Source organism: Trachinotus anak, unplaced genomic scaffold (assembly GCF_046630095.1).
Source record: "Trachinotus anak isolate AG129_WGS33_773 ecotype Australia unplaced genomic scaffold, CSIRO_AGI_Tana_v1 ptg000032l, whole genome shotgun sequence".
Classification (NCBI taxonomy): domain Eukaryota; kingdom Metazoa; phylum Chordata; class Actinopteri; order Carangiformes; family Carangidae; genus Trachinotus; species Trachinotus anak.
The window spans coordinates 12,076,934-12,100,007 of NW_027273883.1; the positions used below are offsets into that span (position 1 = coordinate 12,076,934).

Here is a 23,074-nt window from a genome sequence, read left to right on the forward strand (position 1 = left end):
TAAATGAAAGGGATCTTCATCAAAAATGCTTGTTTGTGTTATGCAGTTATGTTTAAAAAACTGTATACCGGCCCTTATATTATAATCAATTTTTTTTACACTTTTTTTTACATTTTTTTTTTAAGGATGATATCCGTATCTGCCTGAAAAATCCAGTACTCAACAGGCCGTAGTTACTAAAGCCCTTAAATAGTGTTTTTTGTAAAATAAAATCAATAACACATAAAACAAAAACAGCAAGCTTAGATATCTTTATTTCTTTTCTTTACATTAACTGAAACAAATGATGGGAAAAAGAATTCATATCTCTGAGAAGGTTCCACTAAAAACTGAAAGACAAAAATGTATCCCTGATAGTGGGGTCTCTACTCATCCCAGACCCCATGTCCCTTCACCGAAGCCAAGAAAACAAACAGCTCACATAGAAACACACACTTCACAGCTGGCATCAGTTAACCCTCATTCATTCACAAAGCTATGACTGGGAGCACCAACACCCTTCACGGGCTGTCACACTACCATTCCAGTAGGACTGGTTCCAGTAAGGCCAGTAGTTCACTTTCATTACCATCATTTGACTTTTTTTTTTTTTTTTTTTTTAACCTCACAATAGTTTTAAATCATTTAGTTTTTTAAAATGGGAAATGATATAATACAAAATCTAGAAAATATCTGATTTTGAAACTACTGGCCTTACGCTTACATGAAGAGTGTCAATCGCCCTGCAGCACCAAACAATTTCTTCCCATTTTATATTTTGTATAATCACTTAGTGCATTGCTCAAGATTTCCTGAGAATAGTTGCAGCACAAAAAACCAAAAGGCAACTCCCAATATATATTACATTTGACAAAAACTGTACTAATATGCAGGAGGAAGATTATTCATTGTATGTGGGTTTTAAGGAAATAGGCCTACTGTCTATTTCAATCACAATTTTAAATGGTACTGAGTGACTTAATGGACTAGACAGAAGGTCAGACAAAAAGGCTTGAAGCTCTCAAATCTCATAGTGCAATTAAATTGGAAATAAAAAATGATTTACTACACAACAAGGAGCGGATAGTGCACACAAGGCCAGACCAGCACTACTGCTACAGCAGGTTCTGACTACATGGGTTTCAAGAGAATTGGAAATAAAAAGACAACTGCTTGTCATTTAAAGCCATTAATGATTGCATTTTATTCTGCAACAGGCCTTAATGTACTGGTCCAGAGAAACAAAACAAAACTAAAAAGGTTTTTGGTCGAAGATAGATAAACTCAGAAAGATAATGGCCCCTTTAGACGCAGCGGTGGCCGATCTATAAGAACTGCCATGCAATAACGTGATACAGTACTATACATGTTGTTTTAACAACAGAAAAGCATGATGAAAATGTCAAACAGCAAAGTCATTCTGTGTTCCAGTTACAACGAAGGTTTTAAACCCCCTGACTTCTTAGCTCTGTTCCCTTCTCTCTACCCCGGAGGATGGAATGTGCCTGTGTTATTGCAGTACCTGACGGGGTTAAATGTGCAAAGAATGCATTTGAGGAAGAATCGCCAAAAGAAGACACGCAGCCTGTAAAAAGGCGTTTAGGTATATGGAGATGTTCAGCCAAAATCTCTAGCGCAAGACAGCTTTTTCTAAGACTTAGATGAGAAATGGACCCTGATCTGTGTCTAACCCTGGATCTGGTCTCACAGAGGAGTTTCAGCAGAAGAGCCATAATAAATAACAATAAATAAATAAATAAAGAAAAAAGGGGGCAAGCGATCTCATTCATACCCTCACCTTACCCCTTTTCTTTTTTTCTTTTTTTTTTTTCCAAACAAGGAACCGAAACGAGTGCATTGGTAGACTGAAATCCACAGCCTTTGGGAAAAGAAGAACTGTCTTCAACATTAATCAACTCATTGATCCAAACTTTGTCTCTTTTGGTCAGGCATTTAACACAGAGCTCTACAGCTCTGAAACACTCAAATATGGAAGCAGATTCTTTCGCATGGCGATCATAACAGTTGGGAAGGATTTTCTCTTCAAACCCAACATTGGCCACAATTCATCTCTCTCCACTCCTGTTCACTTAAATTTTAAGAAAAAAAGTTCAACGAAAAATCTTTGGTTTAAGCACCAAATCAAAGCAAAGATTCTACCACTAAAAAGAAAAAGATACAAAGAACATTATTGCTTACAATGTACAGAACAAGTTTGATTAATTAGGCTGCATTTCCACTGATAACCACCAGAGGACAGTGAGCCCACAAACTCATTCTTGTTATCTACATGATATGACTTCTGAATTGCACCTGAATCAATACATTATGTTGTAACTAAAAATATACATCTTCAAATATCCATCCATGTTGCAGCTCTGCATTTTAGTTTGCATAGAGAAAAGCATCCCGGTAACCACACACTCAACACGCATATCCAGCAAGAAAAGTAAAAACAAATCATAAAGGAACAGCTCAAACCTAAAATACATAAAATTAAACAGCAAACAAGAAATAAAATTAAAATGAAATCAAATGCCAAGAGCCAGAAGACAAACATTTAAAATATCTCTTAAAACCCGTTTTCCATTTTTTTTCTTTTAATATCATTTAGTTTTTTGTTTTTTTAAGCGCTCTCTACAAGGGAGCAGCAGGTCATTAGTCCAGCCACCTGAGTGAGATTTTTTTTTACTGTGGATGCTTTACCACACAGACACACACACATACACACACTCTCTTTTAACTATTCCTCTTCCTCCGCTTCCTCATCTCCAATTTCCTCTTCCACTTCGTCAGCCCATCGGTCACGCAGCGCAGCTGGAGAGTGGGTTCCTCCTGGATCTTCTCCTTCTGCCTCTCGGCCCCCTCGCAGCTCCAGCCCTCGCAGGAAGAGCTCAGGGTAGCTGGCCAGCCTGTGATGCCCAAGTTGGGCCAGAGCCTGAAGGGCGAGAGAGCGCCCCCTCTCGACTTCACCTGGAAACATCAGCGGAGGCCCGGCGACGGACCCACTCCCACCATCCAGCACCGTGTGGGGGAGAAACGCAGAGGAATGGGCCTGTGAGGACAAAGCCTCCATAGGGTTGGACTGCTCTCTCCTGCCTACATCCCCTCTTCCATCCTCCGCGAGCTCAGGACCACGCCTGGGCCGGCGTGTACGCAGCTCCAGGCAGCTGTGTCCCTTGCGGTGACGCTGGAGGTGGTCCTCTCGGGCGAAAGCCTTGTGACAGAGCGGGCACTCAAAGGGTCGTGCCCCGCTGTGGAGGGACAGGTGGTTTTTGAGATCGTATGAGTGGAGAAACCTGGCCGGGCAGTGGGGGCATGGGTAGGGGCGTTCACCTGTGTGTTTCCTCATGTGGATCTTCAACTTATCATTCCTGAAAAGAGACAGAAGGGAAGATGAAGGATGAAGAGGGGAAGAACGAAGGAGCAAAACATGATTTAAAGATTCAATCAGGTCACCATACATCAAAATACATTTGTTTGGTGCATATTCAGATAAGAATTTTCTGTACCGGGTGAAACGGACTCCACAGGCAGAGCACTGAAAAGGTTTTTCTCCAGTGTGTGTCCTCATGTGTCGGGGCAGTTTCCCTGCTCCATGGATGATCTTCTGACACACAGGGCACTGCTGGGGTGTCTGAGACTTCCTCTTCCTCCCCCCTCCCACTGCTGGTGTCACTGCTCCTCGCTCAGCTATAGAGGTATTTATGGAGGTCAGCATACCATCATCAACAAAACCCTCCATGTCATCATCCTCTGACAGCTTGTCATTCGAGGGTGGGACAGGAGGAGGTGGGTGGGCTATACGTTGGCGCTCATGCAGCCAGTGAAGGAGCCCTCCGTTTAGTGTGGGGTCTCTCCCTGGTTCTCTGATCGACCTGGGATCTCCATTCTGCCCAGATTTGAGGCAAAACTCCTCGTGTTCGGGGCTGGGTGGCTGGGTAGACGGCAGGGAGCGGAGGCTGTCAGATGTAGGTGAAGGGTGCGAGATGGGAGAAGCAGGTGATGGGTTCAAAACTGAGGAGTTGACGTGTTGCAACCCAACTTTTTTCACCCTCTTTCTGTCTGTTTTTCTTCGGGACCCTTTCTCTACACAACTCTCCCCCTCCACCATTCTCTTGGTAGCCGTGTGCTGGACTCTCTGCTCCTCAGCCGTCTCCCCCTCTGCCTCCGCCGTCTCCCCCAGGATGTCTCTGCAGGCGTCAGCCACACACTGGATACCCAGAAACTGAGCCCCTCGCAGCACATCTCTCATCCCTGAGCTTGGGATGGTCAGGGTGGCAGTGTAAGCAAACTCCAGCAGGGCATCCAGGGCGTCTGGTGCCACAAAGTCCAGCTGGCAAACGCTGAAACCTCCTCCGCCCTCGCCACCCCCCTCCTCTGCCCCGAACAGCTGGCGGAAGTATAAACTGACAGCGGCCATGACGGAGCGGTGAGTAGGGTAGCGTGCCCCGCGGGAGGTCAGGGTGAGGTCACATAGGAGCCCTGTCCTCCTCTGGTTATTGAGGTGGGACAAGAGCTCATTGCTGTGCTCCGGGAAGGGGATCCCAATCAGACCGTCCTCTCCTGGAGACATTGCCACCTGCGTTAAAGAGAGAGAAGATCAGATAAGTGGACTGAGGTCTGTCTGGCCAAACAACAGTTTGGTACCTGAATCAGGCCAAAATCTACCTTTAATCTGGATGGAATCAGTTTTGTTTTATACAAAATATTATTAATATCATTATTACATCTTTGCAGTTTCAAAGAAACTAGAGATTACTCTTCATCTGAGCCAAACTTAAATGTACTATTAGTAAATCTAAAGTAGCGTGACTGACACAGAGTTCTCTTTCACGTGAGGGACAATTTAAACCGGGCTTAGGAACAACTCTCCCCTTATCCTCCCTTCTCACACACCCCCCACCCCCACCACCCCGTACTTTCTCTCCAGATTACTAAATCAGGAGGCAGCGATTTTGGCCAGTGAGATGGGGGGGTTGGGGCATCAGAGGAAAAATGCGATGGAGATGACAGAGCCAGCAAGAGAGGCAAAATACAGAGGCAAGATGAAGAAGAAATAATCATCGGAGCAGGGGAAAACAAAATGATCAATAGCGATGACGCGGAAAGGATACAGGATTATACAATGTACTGTAGGCGTTGTAACCGTAGGGCAGTAGGTTAATTCCTGTGTGAAACCTTTATAGCATTAGCTGTTTGATTAAAATAACTGGAGAAGAAAGAGAGGGACGAATGGAAGAGGAAGAGAATAAAGACAAGCAAGCGAGGGAGATGGAGGAAGTGACAGGCTAGAGTGGGTGAAAGGGGGGGGGGGAGTACCAGTGAAAGAATGAGGAAGGAAAAAACAGCAAGAGAAAAATGACAACCTTTATGAGAACTGGAGTAAACCTATGTCACTTACAAAGGTTAAAAAAAAATGGATGTACAATACAGTAAATTGTTCTTTCATTAATTTTAGCTCACTCTTTGTCCAGTAAAGTCAATGGACACAGAAGTATGAGCAGGGGGTTGAATGTAAAATGTCCTCATGCAAGTCAAATAAGGACGGTAACTTTCTTTATTTCTCTTTGTGACGTGTGACGAGGCCTGCGGGTAATAAGACCCAACAACACCCTTCTTTGGCTCCCTAAGCTCGCACCTCACCCTGTCCACAATATCCCTGCTCAACAATATCTCTCACACACACCTGAGCAGACCAGATTTTCCACAAACAACTCACCCTCCATATTCCCCCTCCCTGCCCTTCATCTCCCTCCCATAGCAACTGGCAGCCCCCTGGCCGTCCAATAATAGTGTTCACACAGTGCCCAGAGGGCTCCACACAACGACAGCACATACACCTGACTAACCTGCTCCAAAACACACCCTATTAAATACACACGCACAGGCACAGGAGCGCACACATACATATACAATACACATGCACACGAACACACACATTGCGTGCCAATCTGTGGCTCCCCCCACCCACTATTGTTAGACTTAACCTGTTATGTGATGATCTTAACACCAGTCTATTTAGATACATACAAATGTACTCCACCCATTAAGCAACGAAAAATAAAGTAGACGTAAAACCAATTAGATAAACACTTCAAGAATTTGTCAACACTTTTATGCAGCGTAAACTTTTGGATCCTTCCTATCTCTTGATCGATATCGAACCTTCCCGTCTTCATCCAAGGAGCAGCTGCTGGATAAGCACCCAGAGGTTAAATCAAATGTTAACCCTACCTTTCCCATCTTTATGGGCATGGGCACAGTCAACTGAAGACGAGGCAGTGTGTGTTTCATGGCATCCATCTTTTCGCTCTTTACGCTGACTGAGTCTTCTCCTTCGCTTTCCTTCTCTCTGTCTTTGAAAACCACTTTTCTTTCCTATTTCCTTCTTCCCCTTAGATGTATAACTTAAAGGTCTGATCTCGTTGTCAGAAGTCGGGGTTAAGCGTTCATCCTTGGGGATGTCTACCTCTTTCGCACATTCTGTCACTCACACTCCTTCCTGTTGTATCAGAAGAAAGTGCACGGTGACGAAGACAGATTTAGAGACACCCCTCCCCCCCAAGGTCGCCTACGCGCCCCCTCTCTCCAAAACCCAACGGCCCATTTTCCGAACACTTTCCGATAAACATGATCTCTTTGTCGACCTCTCCCTGTTCAGAAGGCAGCCAACAGGTAAATCAGTGGTAGTGTGTCCAGGGTCATGGTGGGACTGTGGATGATGTAGACCACGCACATTAGTGTAAATGGTTGGGCAGGAAGGAAACCAGCACATGCAACCAAAACACTTCAGATATAGCAGTATTTTTTTTGTCAATTCAATGAATGTCAAAGTTGAACAACGATGTAAGAACCAAAATCATATTGGCATTATGAGTCATATTACACTCAGAAACAAACATTCAGGTAGGTGCAATATGAGAGTTAAATCACATTACAGAGAAGGTGAGGTGAGGAAAGCTTGTCCTTTGAAACCCACACCTGCTAAACGTCACTGACTGCCTGTAATGAAATGACAGTATGGCCTCTACAACAGATATTTACTGTTATTTTTCAAGTATTTTCATCAGAGTTATCTCTTCTGCTTGAGGCAACCAGGATGGCATGTGTTGGGGAAACCGCCGATACAGAAAAGTGAGGAAGTTGAGGGGCACATGTTTTTCTTTGTCTTCTTCTCACACAGACACAGACATATTTTTTTCATTTACATTCCACTACAGCTGTAATGACAAATTGATTAATCCAGTAGTCAATACACAAAAAGACACCAGCAACTACTTTGATAATGGATTTGGATAATGGATTCATTTAGCTGTTTTTAAGCGGAGATGCCAAAGAGCTTCTAAAATGTGAATTTGCTGCTTTTCTGTATTTTATATTGTGTAAACTGAATATCTTTGGGTTTTGGACTGTGGGTTGGACAAAACATGACATGTGAAGACATAACCATAGACTCTGGGGACTTGTGATCAATGTTCCCTCTAATTTTTCATGTGTCTGGGCATACACAAAAGCTCCCTGAGCACACTGAGGACCATTGCGGCCACACACCAGTATCACACCTGATCAACACCTGGGATCATAGCAAGTTACATGGCTTATTAAAAGAATCAAATTACAGCATTTCCATTTGTTTACTTTTAATATAAGTGATTTGGACCACTTAAAATGAAATGCACTGTTGTTAGCTAGCTAACTTGCACGGCGCCGTGGCGCATATGGGAAGGGCACCTACGCAAGCAATGTCAATGCTATGATTGGCTGCGTAGCGTAAGTGAACCGTATCGTATCATTGGCTGGACATCTGTCACTCACTGTGTTACACTGCAAAAAGTTACAGAAAAAAATGTTATTGCTCTAATTAATTTACAGTTTATGTTGAATTTTATTTTATGCGCTTTATAGATTTTCTTGTGCGCTGAGAATGTGTGAGCAGTGCGCGATTGCGCAAGCGCGCAGCTTAGAGGGAACATTGCTTGTGATGGATATTTTTGGCCATGTTCTGATATTTCAGAGACCAAACATTCAATGGAGAAAATAATCTGTAGCTCAATGATAGATCAGTGATTACAATAACTCTTATTTGCAGCTCATATCACACACAGATGTATAATGATACTATATAGAAATACAATAACATGGTCTGTGGAAAAAGCATAATGGATGGAAAAACCCCATTGTAAACTCACCAACTATGTCACTGTGGGACAAAGGTTAAATGCATCCCTTTGACCTTGTGTGTGTACAGTTTGACTCATTGTAAGCAGACGTGATAACAGACCCGAGTGTCATTTTTAAATACCACTGTTTAAACGCATCCACAGAAAAACAGGACTGTTGATACTAATTATTGTGTGCATGCTATAACATGTTTTGCCCAGTTTCTGAAATACCTTCAACAAGTGAAAAGCTACTAAAAACCCAGAAACCTTAAGTAAAGCAGTGCAGACACAAAGCAGCGAGACACAAAGGGGTTTAGGGAGGAGCACACAACAACGCACGTTAAATTTCCGGCAAAAGAAAAAAGAAAAAAAAAGAAGCATCATGGGTGGTTGGTGGTTCAAGTTTGTTATTTTAGGCATATTCCTTAGAATGAAGACGTGTTCGGAAAATAGTAAGATTGCAAGAGGTTGCAATGATTCCCATCAATTTTGTGTCTTTCAGTGAGTCACTTAATACTGACACCTCATGACACACACACACACACACACACACTGTTCTTATCCCCCCTTCTCTTTCCTTGTCACCTTGTTTCTGTTTTTTTGTTGCTAACCAAGGACATGTCTGCATAAGTTGCTGAATCTTGCAACACACTCTAACTAATGTTAAAACAGCCCACAGGCAGAGACCACAAACACATTTTGCCTCGTACACAAAATTATAATGTTAGTTCATGAGCACCTAATCAACAATTATCACAAATCACAATTACTGTCATTGTTAGTTCATTCATGTTAATTAGGATTCAGTACCTTTGAGTCAAATAACCGATATCACTGTTTGCTTTTAGGTGTGTTATTTAACGTCACTCTTACTCTTGCCAAAACATAAAACCACAAAAACTGCTTACTGAAGTAGTTCAGTTTTTTAACTCTCAAAAATCTGCCATGTTTTCACTTTTTATGCGTTTAATGCTACAGATGTTGAGATGTTATCCTTCCAACAATTGTCTCTTATCTCTTTCTTTGTTTCTTGTTCTCACCTCCCACTCTTTGTGTCGACGGTGGAGGAATTCACCTCCTCTGCAACTCTACGGTTTCCTCATCCCTTGCTTTCATTATGTGCACACTCTTCCTCTCTCTTCACAATGCGGATTTATTTGTTCGATTTTTAACTAACTAACTAACAACATTTTAAACCTTTTTTCTTTATCTAACTTTCAGAGCCACATCTCATAAACATGAAGCTAAGACTTAGTTTTATGACCAGGCCATAAAATAAAGCAAAAACCAAATGAAACCTGTTTTGAAGGGAATACACCGAGGATTCATTTTTACAGAAGAGGAAATGGAAACTTAAATCACCATTACTGTCCAGTACTAGTAGTAAGACTGCATACAACTCAACGAAACTAGTTTGCGTGGGGGCTAGTGACAGTGACAGCTGCAGGATTGAACAAACTTGCACACAAAGACTTATTCTTCATTATAAAAGCAGGCTCAAGTATCCATCCAATGTCTGTATCACAAAATCCCCTGCACAGACTAAAAGTTGGAGATGACTGGAACTAGAACTGTTAGTATTATTTTTATGGCTCTTATTTTCCGTTAAAGGCTGTAAGTTTTCCCAGTCCACCTCAATTATATCAGGCTCCAGCACTAAGGGGGAAAATATGACTTTATACTATTCACAGAAAACTGTGGCTGAGAGGGAGAAGGAGAAATGCTTTTATGAATTCTGATGTCAGATGTTTTCCAAAGTGCCTGTACATGTGTGTGTTTGTGACTTTCTGTACGTGTGTGTATGTGAGTGTGTTGGTTAATGTGAGCATGTATGGACTGTTGCGTGTGCTGTGACGGTTTTACACTCCGTACTTAAATGACTGAAGGGCAAGAATATGGATATTAGTCTTCAACAAAGTTAGAAATTAAAATTGAATGAAAAAGGTAAAATAATAAAAATTCAAAAGCGGACAGTTGAGCAACAATCTTAAGGGTTTTATGTCCAAAAACGTTATGTAGTATAATACCTAAATTTCTGGTGGCAGCTGAAATCATTTTTAAAATAGTTTTTATAATAAAATGTTCTCAAACAAGGAGCAGTTGTCCATTCTCTATAGTAAACGAAACACTCCTACAAGCACACACACTCTGATACAGTCTCACTCACACACACACACACACAAACACACACCTACAAGTGTTTTCATTCAGATAAAATCCCGTACTTGAGATGTTATTCATAACCGCAGCATAACAAATGATGATGCTAAACAACCACTACTGCACCAAAAAAACAACGAAACAGGCAAACATATGGAAAGTAAGATTCAAGTTCATACCGTTTCTCCTCCACACACTTGTCTTCCTCTCACCACTTCTCTTCTCAGTGACAGACAGATTTTAACATTTAAGAAAGACAAAGATTTCACCCTCTGTTTTCACCTCACTTATTTGGGGTAGTGAGTGGAGTGTGGTACTGGGACACCTTCTCTGAGCAAGAGCAGGGGAGGAGGAAACAGGGGGATGAAAAGAGATGAGAGCACACACTCGTCTGCCAAACCAAAGCTGCTGTTTTCAGCCCAGCAGAGCACTCTCACAGGCTATCCGAGTGCAAAACCTTCACTTTTAAGCAACGATTATATTCAAAACTACACATGAATACTGGCTACACACTTAACTGCCACATCCAGGTCTTCTAATAATACATCTCATCTCTGCTGGGTAGTAAAACACAAGCTCCACCCGCTCTGCATCCCAACAGTTCCCTCTGGACTGAACATTTGCATCCCACCAGGAGATATAAAAACAGACGCGCCCAGGGAGAATTTGAATTGGCAATTTGAATTTGTCAAAGACAAGACTTGAGACACCATCATGATAATTAGAATGATTGCACCCTGCCATGACTGCACTGAGGAGGAATAAAAAAAAAGAAAAAAAGAGAGAAGTCCATTTAGCTGCTGTTACTCAGCAAAAGTTTGTTCTGTCTTTTATTCAAGAAAGCCCCTGCAACCAAGCTCTCCTCTTTCCTCACTGTTAACTGGGGCATTATGGTGTGGGTGTGTGTGAGTGTGTATGTGTGGACGCATGCGTATATTGTGGTCTTAGTTCCAAGAACACATTACATTATTCATTTGGCTGGCAGAGTGGAGGCCCTTATCCCCTCGCCCTCCCACACCACAACACTCCACTGCGAGCTACAACAGCAGCCAGTTTGCATGCCAGACCTGAACACCAGTGAGAATCTACCGGAGGATTATCAGCTTATCAACACATGGGACAAGACATTTGGGTGCACATATATGAGCTGTCCCATAATATTCACCAACTTCTGCCCTGAAATTATGTAAAGAAGATGAAAAAAGATCATCTTTCTGCATGTAAATACCGGGCATCACTGACAGCATCAGATATCTCAGAAACTTTAAATGAATATGTTCAAATGACTAATGTAACAATATGTTGATAATGTCTAGTGGGGATTTTCAGAAGATATTTGCATACAACAAAATTATAAGATAATAGTCAGCATTTTATTCACTCAAATAACTGAAATAACTGCAGAATAAAATAGTATTTTATTGTAATTCAGCCTTTAATAAAAGGAAAATATATATTGATTATATGGTAACATTACTTCAGCCTGGTTGGGCCTAAGCCCCTACCAGTTAACACATTTTTGCAGTTTATTTTACCCAGATATTAAAACTAAAATTTGTGTTTTTTGTGTATTTTTGTCTCAGCTGTGATGATTTATGCATTTTTTTGTTTTGTTTGTTTTTTGTAACTTTTGAGCACCACAATATTCCTTAGTGGTGTTGGATATTGTACAGACTTGTCACTGCCATTAGTCCTTGTGTAATGCAACTCTTTCTAAAACAATTTTCACTATTTTTTATATTGTTTCTATGTGTGTACATTAAGTATTCATGTGAAATTGCATGTGCTAACTCACTTGCAAACTTGATCAATATAGTATTTTGAATTTTGAGGTTTTTTTTTTCAAAAATACACAAAGTTGGATGGTAAATTCAAATAGTATATTCAAAAAATGTTTGTACAATACAATGCCATTTCTGCTTTACAGCTTTTTATTTCCTAAGAAACATACTGCAAACACCCTGAAACTGATGATTCAAAATAATACTGAAGTGATTCTCTATAAAAATGACAAAAATATATTTTTAGTGCTTTTTTTTCCTGAAATGACTGTTATGTGTAACATGTCTGCTTTGTTTGCCACAGTGAATGGAGGAGAAAGCAGGAGCAGGAAAAGAAATCAATCTGAGGTTGGAAAGAGGAAAACGGGCTGAGATTTAAGAGGAGACAACAAAAGGAACATGAGGGAGGTATGTTTTCTAAAAACACACATGTTCTTAGAAATCACACAAGAAAAAAGAAGGGCATGGGGGAGGAGAAACACATGAGAGTGAGTGAGTGAGTGAAGGGGGAGTGGGAGTAGAGATATTCTGAAAGATAAAGAGAATGGAGGTTAAGACAGGAAAATCTAGTCCCAGCCGTGAACAATCTGTGTTAGCAAGGAGACATGAAACAAGAGTAGACAGAGTTAAGTTACAAGGGGAGAGGAAGGGGGGAGACAGAAAAAGAGAAGGGAGAGGAGCTGTGACATGACGACTGGGAGATAAACAGAGCGATCAAGCAAGAGGTGAACACATGTGCGCAGCCACAGGAAGTAGCAAGAGTCCTTGCAGGTGTGTGTGTGTGTGTGTGCAGATGTCTGAGGGAGAGACGTGGTAGCAACCACCTCTATCATTAGCATCACCAAAAGGGAGTTTCAACCTAAGATGGAGAACACACACAGATGTGAGAGAGAAGGCATGCTGACGGAGTGGTTTCACACTATACTCTCCCTCCTTATCTGGTCAGCAGTTTCTACCCCCAACACCCTACAACTGTATGTATGTACGTGTGTGTGAGACAACGCTGGAGCGACAAGATGTGTGGGCGAATCACATACTGCACCCTGTGTCAATTTATACGCAAGAGCAGAAGAGAAACTTTATTTTTGTGCCTGTTGTTTCAGTTGATAAAGTCGAGGAACGTTTCTTCTGAGTGTACGACAACTGATGACACCGTATGTCAAAAAGTGAAAATGAGAACAATGAAAGAGTGATAAAGTATCATCGCAGTCAAGCAATTTATCGGCACCCTTGCTGTAACTCAGTGGGGGTGTTTTAACATGTCGGTCCGTGGTGCAACCAAATGAAGTGTGTAGGTGTAATTGTGGAGCAGAGCACCAAGCGCAGTAACCTGGGGCACAGTCGTCACTGAGTTTGCTGCTTTTCATTGAGGATTTACACAGACAATAAATCAAAGGAATCCTTTGTATATAAAGTTCTTGACTGCACGTTTACCTTGGAGAATATTTACAGTAGGTACAGTAGAAATGTTCATTAGCAACTTAAAGTCACTTTTCAGTCAGACTTCAAAATCTGTGCTTAAGAAACTAATGGTAGTTTTATATAATTAGTATTTTCAAATACTTTTAATCCACTTTTGATCAATAAACTTAGAAAAGTGGCAGAGGAGAAACGTTTTGTCTAATAGATACCAGAAAATAAACTTACATTTACTTTTTTGTGAATGTAGGGTGACATTAAAGGGCATATTATTTGTATATTAAAAGTTACAAAGTGAGAATGTACAATGATATTTGGTATTTTTCATGTTCTGATATGTTGTTATTTTATCAATACTTGATCAATATTTTAAAAAAAACAGTTATCAATAGATTTTACAGCAATACCCATGTTTTAAGCCTTGTATGTGTAAGTGTATGCATGTGTGTTTACCCACAGGTGGACAACAATCTAATTCAGTGGCTGTATAATTAATAACATTTTCAATATTATTCATATTGATTAGTAGGCATTGATTAAACCCTATCATTACTTTTAAGTCCACTCTGTTAACTTGTTCTCCCAAGTTGGACAAAACAACATTATGCAGTATTACACAACACCTAAGAATACCACGAGCTGTGGCTCCAGAAATGACTTGAATCTACAACTCAACTAAAAATTCTGAATTATAAGCTTCACAAAAGGAGCTCAAGTTAAAAAGGTTATTTTGTGTTTATGTGTTGATTGGTGTAGGTCTGCGTGGGTAAACCTGGAGACGTTAGAGGAGTATGACTCCTTGTATATTATATTTCTTCTTATGATTTGCCCCGGGTGGTGGGGCAAGTGGGATGGTTTTGGAGATGGGTGTGACGTGAGTGTGATGTTTACAGTTTATTAGTATGTATTCATGTGGTGTATTCAAGTGAAGTGTTGACCTGTGAACCTGTGAACACAGTCATGCAATGATAGAATAAAGGAAATAAAAACGTATTCAACATGAGTGACGATGTCTTCCACTGAAGAAAAATATGATAAGTTACAAAAATCAACAGAATCAGTTTTTAAACTTAACCTCTTAGTCAGTATATATATATATATATATATCTGTTGATAACAACCCCTGTTTAGACACATAATATTGTTACCGTGAGTAAGTGTGTGTCTATTACATTAAGTTGCCACATCACAGGGAGGGTCTCTACAACTGCTTTTCTCCCACACAAATGACCTCCCATTTTAGAGGAAGATATTGCAAAAGCAATGGACACACACACACACACACACCACACAGAGAGAGAGAGAGAGAGAGAGAGAGAGAGAGAGAGAGAAATGTCGCAAAACTAACTGATCCTGATCAATTTCCTCTTCCTGTACATAGAAAAAATGGTCGACCACTAGGTACAGATGGAGAGATAAATGGAAGGCAAACTAAACTACCACGTAGTAAACAAGTAAAAATGGCTCAGAGACCGATTAAGCAAAAAAAAAAAAAAAATCACACACACACACACACACACACACACACGCACACACACACGTACACAAAAAAAGATAAATATTTTGTGCTGTGGGAGCAGAGAGAAGGAAAAATACAATTAGAGGACATGAGTGAAGGATGTGTCACCTTCCTGACAAATCAGCTTAGCGGCATGGCAATGATACAGAGAGGGGAGGAGACTGTTTTTACTGTAACTACAATCCATGAATTATATCAGAAATTAAGAATAACTTCAGGGAGGGACTTGTGGTCCAGCTGGCGGGTGCACAACTGCATCACCTACCACTGTGGTGTCAAAAATGTCGGTAACCAGAAAATTGCGTGAGCACAAAAACGACGACACACACGAGGTTAAACTAAGTGATAAGTCTGGAAAACACGTCACAGCAAAGATAGCAACTGTTTTTTATCAGTCACAGTCTGAATGATGGAGTACTGATGAGCATTTCTTTAGCGGGGAGAAGAAGGGAAGAATGATGTAAAAAAAAAAAAAGTGTTTTTATCAAAGAGGTTTGGTCCAAAAGCACGACATTCAAAATAGGAACCATCTAACGTGTCACGTGTCCTTTCTGCTACAATAATAATGTTTGTTGTTTTCGATATGAACAAAACAAAAAGTGATTTTATTCTTCCAAAGGGGATGGTGTGCAGCATTTTGGAATAAAAGCCTCCAGTTGTTGCTGGAGTTCCCCTTTGAACATCATATATGAAAGGGGTCGGTTTCAGCATCACTGACTCCCATTGCCTCCTCATGTTTGGGTGTTTATTCTCACTTTCCCTGAAGTGTTGTCTCACTGTACCTATTTATGATAACCGCCCGCTCAGTGTCTACAGAAACAATTGCACTGTTACTAGAAGAGCTGAATCATGATCACTTCATCAGCCTGTAGCTTTTTCTCATGCCTTTTTTTTTTTTTCTTTTCACTCTCTTCTCTGACTCTTTACAAGAAGAAGAAGAGTCACGGCCACCTGCTGATTGGTTAATGCTGGGTGGCGTGGGCTGCGAGCCTGGTGGTCGAGAGCGAGGGAGGGTTGTCAAATGCTACAGAAACTCATGACTGAAAAGAGGAAATGGCACATACATAACTTCCTCTATTGACACAGATGAAGTGGGGGCAAGACTCAACTGCAGCAGCAGCAGCAGCAGAATGGATTATGGACACCATGCAGTCACCCCTGTGTCATTACTGTCTCAATGTGCAGAATCATGCACCATATATGGTGAAAACGCTGCACCTGTCCAAAGGTCAAAGGCTATGGTCATGCCTTTTTAATTGAAGTCAATTCCAGTTAATTCCAGTTATAAACGTTACATAAAAGTAACAGTAGACTCATTTTACGGACTTCATGAAAATAAACCATTGAAATTAAATATTTTCTGACTGCAGAGGTGTAATTTCTCCTGATTTTGTGCATGAACAAAAGTAAGTAAATAAGAATTGAGTGACTAAAAAAATAAATTGACTTCATCTCAGAATAACAGATGTTGCAAGGAGAACGAATAGGCCTACACCTGAGAAAAAGGGTGATACACCTTCAAATATTAGGGACAAAGAAAGAAACCTTTACTTCTTTCAACTCCCACTCTCCCTCCCCCATTCTCTCTCTCTCTCTCCCCACCGTCCTCCCACTCAGTCGGTTTATATGAAACTGAAAGACCCATGTCTGAAAAGGGGGAATTTGTATGGGCTCACATGCCCTAATTAAAGCATTTACTGGAACTGTGTGCATGCATGTATATGCATGTCCATATGTATGCATGTGTTGGGTGGGTGTGTGTGTGTGTGTGTGTGTTTGTGTGTGTGTATTCCTCATCTGACAGACCACTCGATGTCACTTCCCCCTACCCACCAGTTCACAGACACATGGTAGTCACCAGTCACACTCCAACAAAACCATGGTCACATGATTTGTCATACTTGCCCACCACACACACAAATTTGATTCGAAGTCGAAGTGTCAAAGTGTGAGTGTCAATAACTATATGTAATATTGCTTTTATAATCACCCAAATATCATCTGAAGAGAGGATTGTTGCCCATTACAATTTCTGATTAAGTATTTAAATTTGCAGTTTAGCAGGAAGGACGTTTTCATGTTCCTTTCCAATGATGATCCGCAGTAATCAGGAAGGGAATAAATTCAGGTTTGTGTTTGTTTCAAAGCTTAAATCTGTATTGATTTAATTAATATATCATTATCATATTAATCTGCATGCTGGAGTGAGTTGAAACACTAAAAGCAAGTGCATTATACATGCTTGGGGATTAACTTTATACTATATAAATTTAGATTTTGTTTGTCCAGTCAACACCAAATGTTCACACCTCAGTGTTTAAGATGTTCTTTAGAGCCATTTCTCACTAAGTTGATGATAATTTGAACAAAAATATATCATAAATATGTATGTTTGTGTGGTTTGTTGCTGTGTGATGTTAAATTTTGAGTCCTACACAGGGAAATACATTTATTCTTAAGCGGTGGGTTTCTTACACTGAGCATTATAATTTCATTTTCATAAAAAAGCATGAAATAAGGACTGCGGGTGACAAATAACACAGTTTATTATTTTTTTTATTATTATTTATTATTTACATTATTCTGTGGGGTAAAATAAACCAATTATCACTATTTGTGACTTTTTAGGGCTCTTGTATGCCCTCATAAATTACATTATAGCTTGCAGGGATCAGAAACTGTGCTTTGGGTTAGTCAAAAATGTAATAATACCCATGACAGATTCACAAATTATTATAATTCATATTTTTTCTAGTTGTATTTCAATTGCAGGTTTTAAACTAGCAAGCATAATGTTCACCTTAAGCTGAAGAAGCTGATAGTAATACATCCCCTGCTGTGTAATTTGTCTCCCATTCTTAAAAAAGCTTCACAAAAGCAGTATTACTTTGTGCTTATTATCCCATACAATAAAAAGAATATAAATATCATCAGCCCATTTTAAACACAAGAGTTTATTTTTGGCATCATTCCTGGACCATCTTTTAAAAGCCGATAGCTGTTATAGAGCGTCTGCAGCCAACAAACCACAGAGGAGTTAACTTCCAGGTTGCCTATAAAATATTTAACTGCTTGACCACTTTATTCAGCTCATATTGTTTTTCTAAGGACAAGAAATGTTTCAAGAAGCCCCTCCTCTAGAACAGGAGCCCTCCCACCCTTTATAACCACCAGTGCTGAAAGAGGTTTGACCCCCACAACATCATGTTTGTGAAGTAAACTGTGTCAGAGGAGCAAAAAATATGACAGGCTCCATAAACAGATACAGGTTTGGCTGCTCTGGATGGTCTCTATCAGGGAAATTAGTCGAGCACTATTGTGAGCACATGTGGTGGTTTATTTGTATTATACAAATGATCTCAAATTATCTCATTTAGGAATTACTGATCTTGACAGTATGACTATGCAGCCCTGGTGAAGATGTTACTTTATATTTTGTAGTGAAGCGCTATGGTTGGACATATTAACAAAGACATGTAACATCATCATAATATATTCATGTTTACTTTACCTGGTGGCCCTGTGACATTTTTTAGCGCTTAACAAGGAGGTGAAATAACTTCTCACATGTAACCCTTGACACTCGATCTCTGACTCACACCTGTGCCTGCAGGGGGTGCTAATTATCATAAATTTAACGTATAGCTGTAAGCGAACACATTAATTTGATGACAGGCAAAAAAATAAAAATAAAAATCCAACTAAAATAAATCATATTTTGTTAACAATGACACCAATGCCAATGTGCGACACTGCATTTGTTCCTTCTCTCTACTGTTGTGGCTCCATACGCACTGAATGAAACTTGAGTCCTTACCCAAAAGCTTCTTAAACGCACCTGTATGCTTCAAATTAAGTGTTTGCCATATCCTTAAAAAGCTTCTGAAACCCCTTTCACCACACACCTCTCCGAAGTCAGGGCCGCGACCAAGAATGTCTGTTACTTTCTGAAACTGACGATTACACCCACTTCACGCAGTTATTAACCATTCTTCTTCTGAATCATTCTTCACATAAATACAGTGTTTCCAGCACCTCTTGTGTGTACACACGAGTGCAACACCATGAACCCCATTTGTCTCTACGACAGCTGGCATTTTGCCACATCTTTGAATGCGGCTGTGTTAAGCCGCCAGTATGACTGTTGCATGGCCTAATAGCTGCGGAAACCTCCTCCCACCAAACTTCTCTGAAACCGACTATCCGACATTTGCACCAATTTTACGCCGAGGCAGGACAGATGTGTGGAGCTTAAACTATACTCTGTCTAGCGTTTTTTCCTTCGTACTTCTGTCACTTTTCACATTTACACACGAAAGCAGCACTAACTGAAGGTTATCCCCATTTGTAGTCTCGTCTCTATGACGACCACCTTTTCACCCGGCATCTAAGTGTATCTCTTGGAAACAAGTATAAACACTTTAAGATGTGTTTGGACGACACTTCATACCAACTAGGTTGTCTGAAGCACACTGAATCCTTAAAGGTAAGACGATCATTGTCCCACTGTACATTTATAGGCTGAGACATTTTTACAAAACAGGTGCTTACTAAATGGTTGATAGCATAAAAACACGTGCTGGTAAGGGTGAAAGACTGATCCTGGGATTTATAGTGCAATATATAATATATGGTGTGTGATCCTACCTCCAGTCCATAAACCCAGGAGAAGATGGGTGCCTGCTTTCTGTCTCTCTCGCTCACCCACCTCCCCTCCTCTTTGGTTCTTGGCTCAGAGGTCAGCAGAGGTCATACACCTGAGGGAAAAGCCAAGGAAGTATTAAAAAAAAAATTAACCTAATTTAATTTGAGTGTTATTCATCCCAAAGGGGGAAGGGCTAAGAGCTGGACACGTACCAGGTGTAAACAGAGGTGGGAGGCGTAATGAACAAATATCAAGGGCTGCACAAAGTGCTCACTATGATCTCTGTTTTCTTTTCTTTTGTAAAACAGGTTGCAGTTCTGTGCAGTGCATGTGGATAAACACACGCACACACTCCCACATGCTATCATATGATGCATCAGATGTAATTTGGGGTGGAGTGGGGGATTCTTGTAAAAGATGCTGATTGAAACCAACCGCTTCCTAGTTTGACTTCTTACGAAAAGAAGTTCTCCAACAGTAAGGGTTGGGAAAGCCCACCCCCACACACACACACACACACACACACACACACACGCACACACACACACACGCACACCTCTTGAGATGAAAATGATTACTAACACACTGCACAGAGCTAAGGCCGTGTGCATTTCTTCTAATTTCCAAAGCTCTCCAAGAAATATTCAAAAGACGTAGTAAAGTGAAAAAATGTTAACATGTCTGCAGATTCAGATTAAACATACCCCAGTGAAGTGTCAGAGGGAAACAGGGATATCAGCAATAAGAAAGACAGAGACAGGCCTGTGGAAAGCAGAGCAGGATGGAGGTCATGTCAGGACAGCAGGAACGGAGGATGAAGCACAGATGTCTAATTATGTTGCAGACAAAGTTAAGTGAATAGAGCTGGCATTAAGAATTTATTTCAAAACCCTGATGGCTCTTCCATGTGTGGGAAACCATCCCAGGACGAGGGAGCATTAAAAAATGTCCACTCACATGATGGTGGTATGTAACCCTTGCACACTGGGAATAAGACGGCGAGACAAAGAAAACAAAAACGATTCAGACTTTCTCTTCTCTAAACTTTTCTCTGAGCTTGCCCACAAGTAGAGGCCCTACCCGATGTGTCAGCCTCCCACTCCAGTCCTCTGAGACTAAGAGGTGAGCCACAAAGCAAAACAACAAAAAAAAAACCAAACTTTGACAACACCTGAGCCTTGAAGGCATAAGACATTAACTACCTGCAAGGACGCCCAAAGATTTAACCAAACAGGCTGTGCCCGAGACGAGAAACCAAACGCAAGCCAGTTGAGCTTGTTAGGCCGGTCTGTCAGAGGGGCGAGTCAGCCACACACACACACACACACACACACACACATCTACCTCTGTAATGACACACACAAAAGCCCACTGGCACAGGCAGGCAGGAGCCTTAACCTAACATTACAGCGTGAACACATCCTATTGTAACACAGGAGAGTGCCAGGATTAAAATAAAACACTGGGTGCGCCATGGGGAGGATGATGAAGATGATGATGATGATGATGATGATAATGATGATTAACAGACCACTGAGGGGAGATCATTTAAGTGCAAGAGGCCAAATCCAATAGATCCACCGCGCTGCGTGCCCATGAGCAGCAGAGAGGCAGGTAATGTGCGTGAGAGCAGGTTAGGTTTTGGATGTCAGCCGGTGTTCTCGGCTATAATTAGCAGCCGACTCTCCAGAAACGTACCCGCCGACCCCGCTGTTCCTCTCTCTCCCTCTCTCTCTGTCTCTCTCTCTCTCTCTCTCTCTCACCTGGGCCGCCGCGCACAGACGCACATATCACGCAGCGGCTGGAGCACCTGCTCCAACAAACACACAAGCTGGGTTTCATTTTGTGCGCTGAAAAGCCAAGCCCTTAACGCGCCCTGCGTGTGTTATAAAGGGGAATAAATGTCGACAGGAGTTACCGAATACCCGTGACGTGGGTAGTCCTCCCGTGACCCCGATCAGAACTGAGAGAGAGAGAGAGAGAGAGGAGGGAGGGAGGGAGGAGGGAGACTATAGATTCAGGCAAGCCGGTGCTGTCAGGGCAAACAGACATGCCACCTAAAACACATTTAACTTATCGATGCGTCGTCATTTTCTGTCATTTCGACAGCAGTCAGGTGAAGCAGTTACCTGAGTGCCAGTGTGGCACCTGTCCTGACTCGTCGCCTCCCACCTGACCGGCCTCCACACTTCCTGGATTATTTCGTCCCACCCTGCCTACTTCTTCCACTTCTTATTCTTCTTCTTTTTTTTTTTTTTATCCTTTCAGTTCTTGTCTTCTCTCCTCCACAGCTCCTGCCGTTCTCAGCTCGACCCCGCGGAGCTTTTAACTCTTCGCCAAACTGTGCGTCGTCGTTTTTCTTGTTGGTCCTCTCTGCTCCTCCGGCTGCAGACCGCCGGCTCTCAGGGCTGCTCTGACCCCCCTGTCGGTTTGCTTGCCTCCGCTGGCCCACTCAGACTCCCAGCTCCTCCTTTCTGAGAACCAGGAAGCGGCTTGCCCTACTTACACCCAGTCGCGGATTGGCTCTGGCAGGGCTGGAGAAGAGACCGCCGGGGTGGGCAGGGCACAGGGGAGGGAGGGCCGGGAGAGGGAGGCAAGGGACGGAGCAGTGGGGGGGGGGGGTCCTGCTCTGGTGCGATAGGTCAGCAGCGGTGTCTGTCGCGGTGTTGGTGGCGGAGGGAGGAGAGGGGTGGGCAGATTCTGGAGACCCCGCTCCTCCTCCTCTCTCCTTCGGGCATCACCGCTCAGATGTGGGTAGAGCACCGCGGGCAGCGAAAGCGGATTGAAGGATCTGCCTATTGCTTACCTGAACGCATTTTCAATCGAAATAGACTTAGTGCCCCCTCCCCCTCCTCATGACTCAGCAATATTCCCATAAAAGCCATCTGGAGGTGACCACGGCTGGAGCCAGGACAGATACCAGCTCCAAACGAGTGTCCTGACTGAAGTTGGCAGATGATTCGAGTTAAACGGAACCTATTATGATAAATGAAACTAGTAGAGGATGTGTCACATCCAGTGTGAGGGCAGAAAAGGGCAACAGCCGAACACCGGGGACTTTTTATAATGACTTTTTGTGAATCAGTGAAGAGAAAAAAAAAAAAAAACATGGTCTGCGTCCGCGCACAAAACAGTAGCCTATACGTGAGCATTTTTTTCCAGAGAGAGGGGTGAGGTAGCCTAAATATGTATTTTTGTGACACACGCACAGACACCAAACAGCAACCTCATTTCACTGCAGAAAAACTCAACTTTGAACACTCAGGCATACGCGTCCTGTTTGAAGTGGTTATGGGGCTGGGAATCACCTCGCTCTTTCAAAGTCTGAATCTCGTCCTCGTCAACTGTAGCTCCTGGATTGTGTCTCGGTGGGTTTGAAGTACGAGTGCAGGAAGTCTATATATAA

General features: G+C 41.9%; 1 protein-coding gene across 4 annotated transcripts; it reads right to left on the minus strand.

Moving 5' to 3' along the window:
- Positions 1-236: 236 nt before the first annotated feature.
- zbtb7b (zinc finger and BTB domain containing 7B) lies at positions 237-22,208 on the minus strand. 4 transcript variants are annotated; one of them, XM_071470890.1, is made up of 4 exons: positions 21,798-22,206; positions 19,671-19,780; positions 3,492-4,561; positions 237-3,353 (listed from the first exon to the last, which is right to left on the minus strand). In XM_071470890.1, exons 3-4 carry the CDS (start codon positions 4,553-4,555, stop codon positions 2,723-2,725), a joined length of 1,695 nt encoding a protein of 564 aa, XP_071326991.1. In that variant the 5' UTR covers positions 4,556-4,561; positions 19,671-19,780; positions 21,798-22,206; the 3' UTR covers positions 237-2,722. The 4 variants fall into 4 exon arrangements, with proteins under 4 accessions (XP_071326991.1, XP_071326992.1, XP_071326993.1 ...); XM_071470891.1 differs by lacking the exon at positions 19,671-19,780 and having other exon boundaries at positions 21,798-22,208; XM_071470892.1 differs by lacking the exons at positions 19,671-19,780; positions 21,798-22,206 and adding an exon at positions 10,484-12,229.
- Positions 22,209-23,074: the final 866 nt, after the last annotated feature.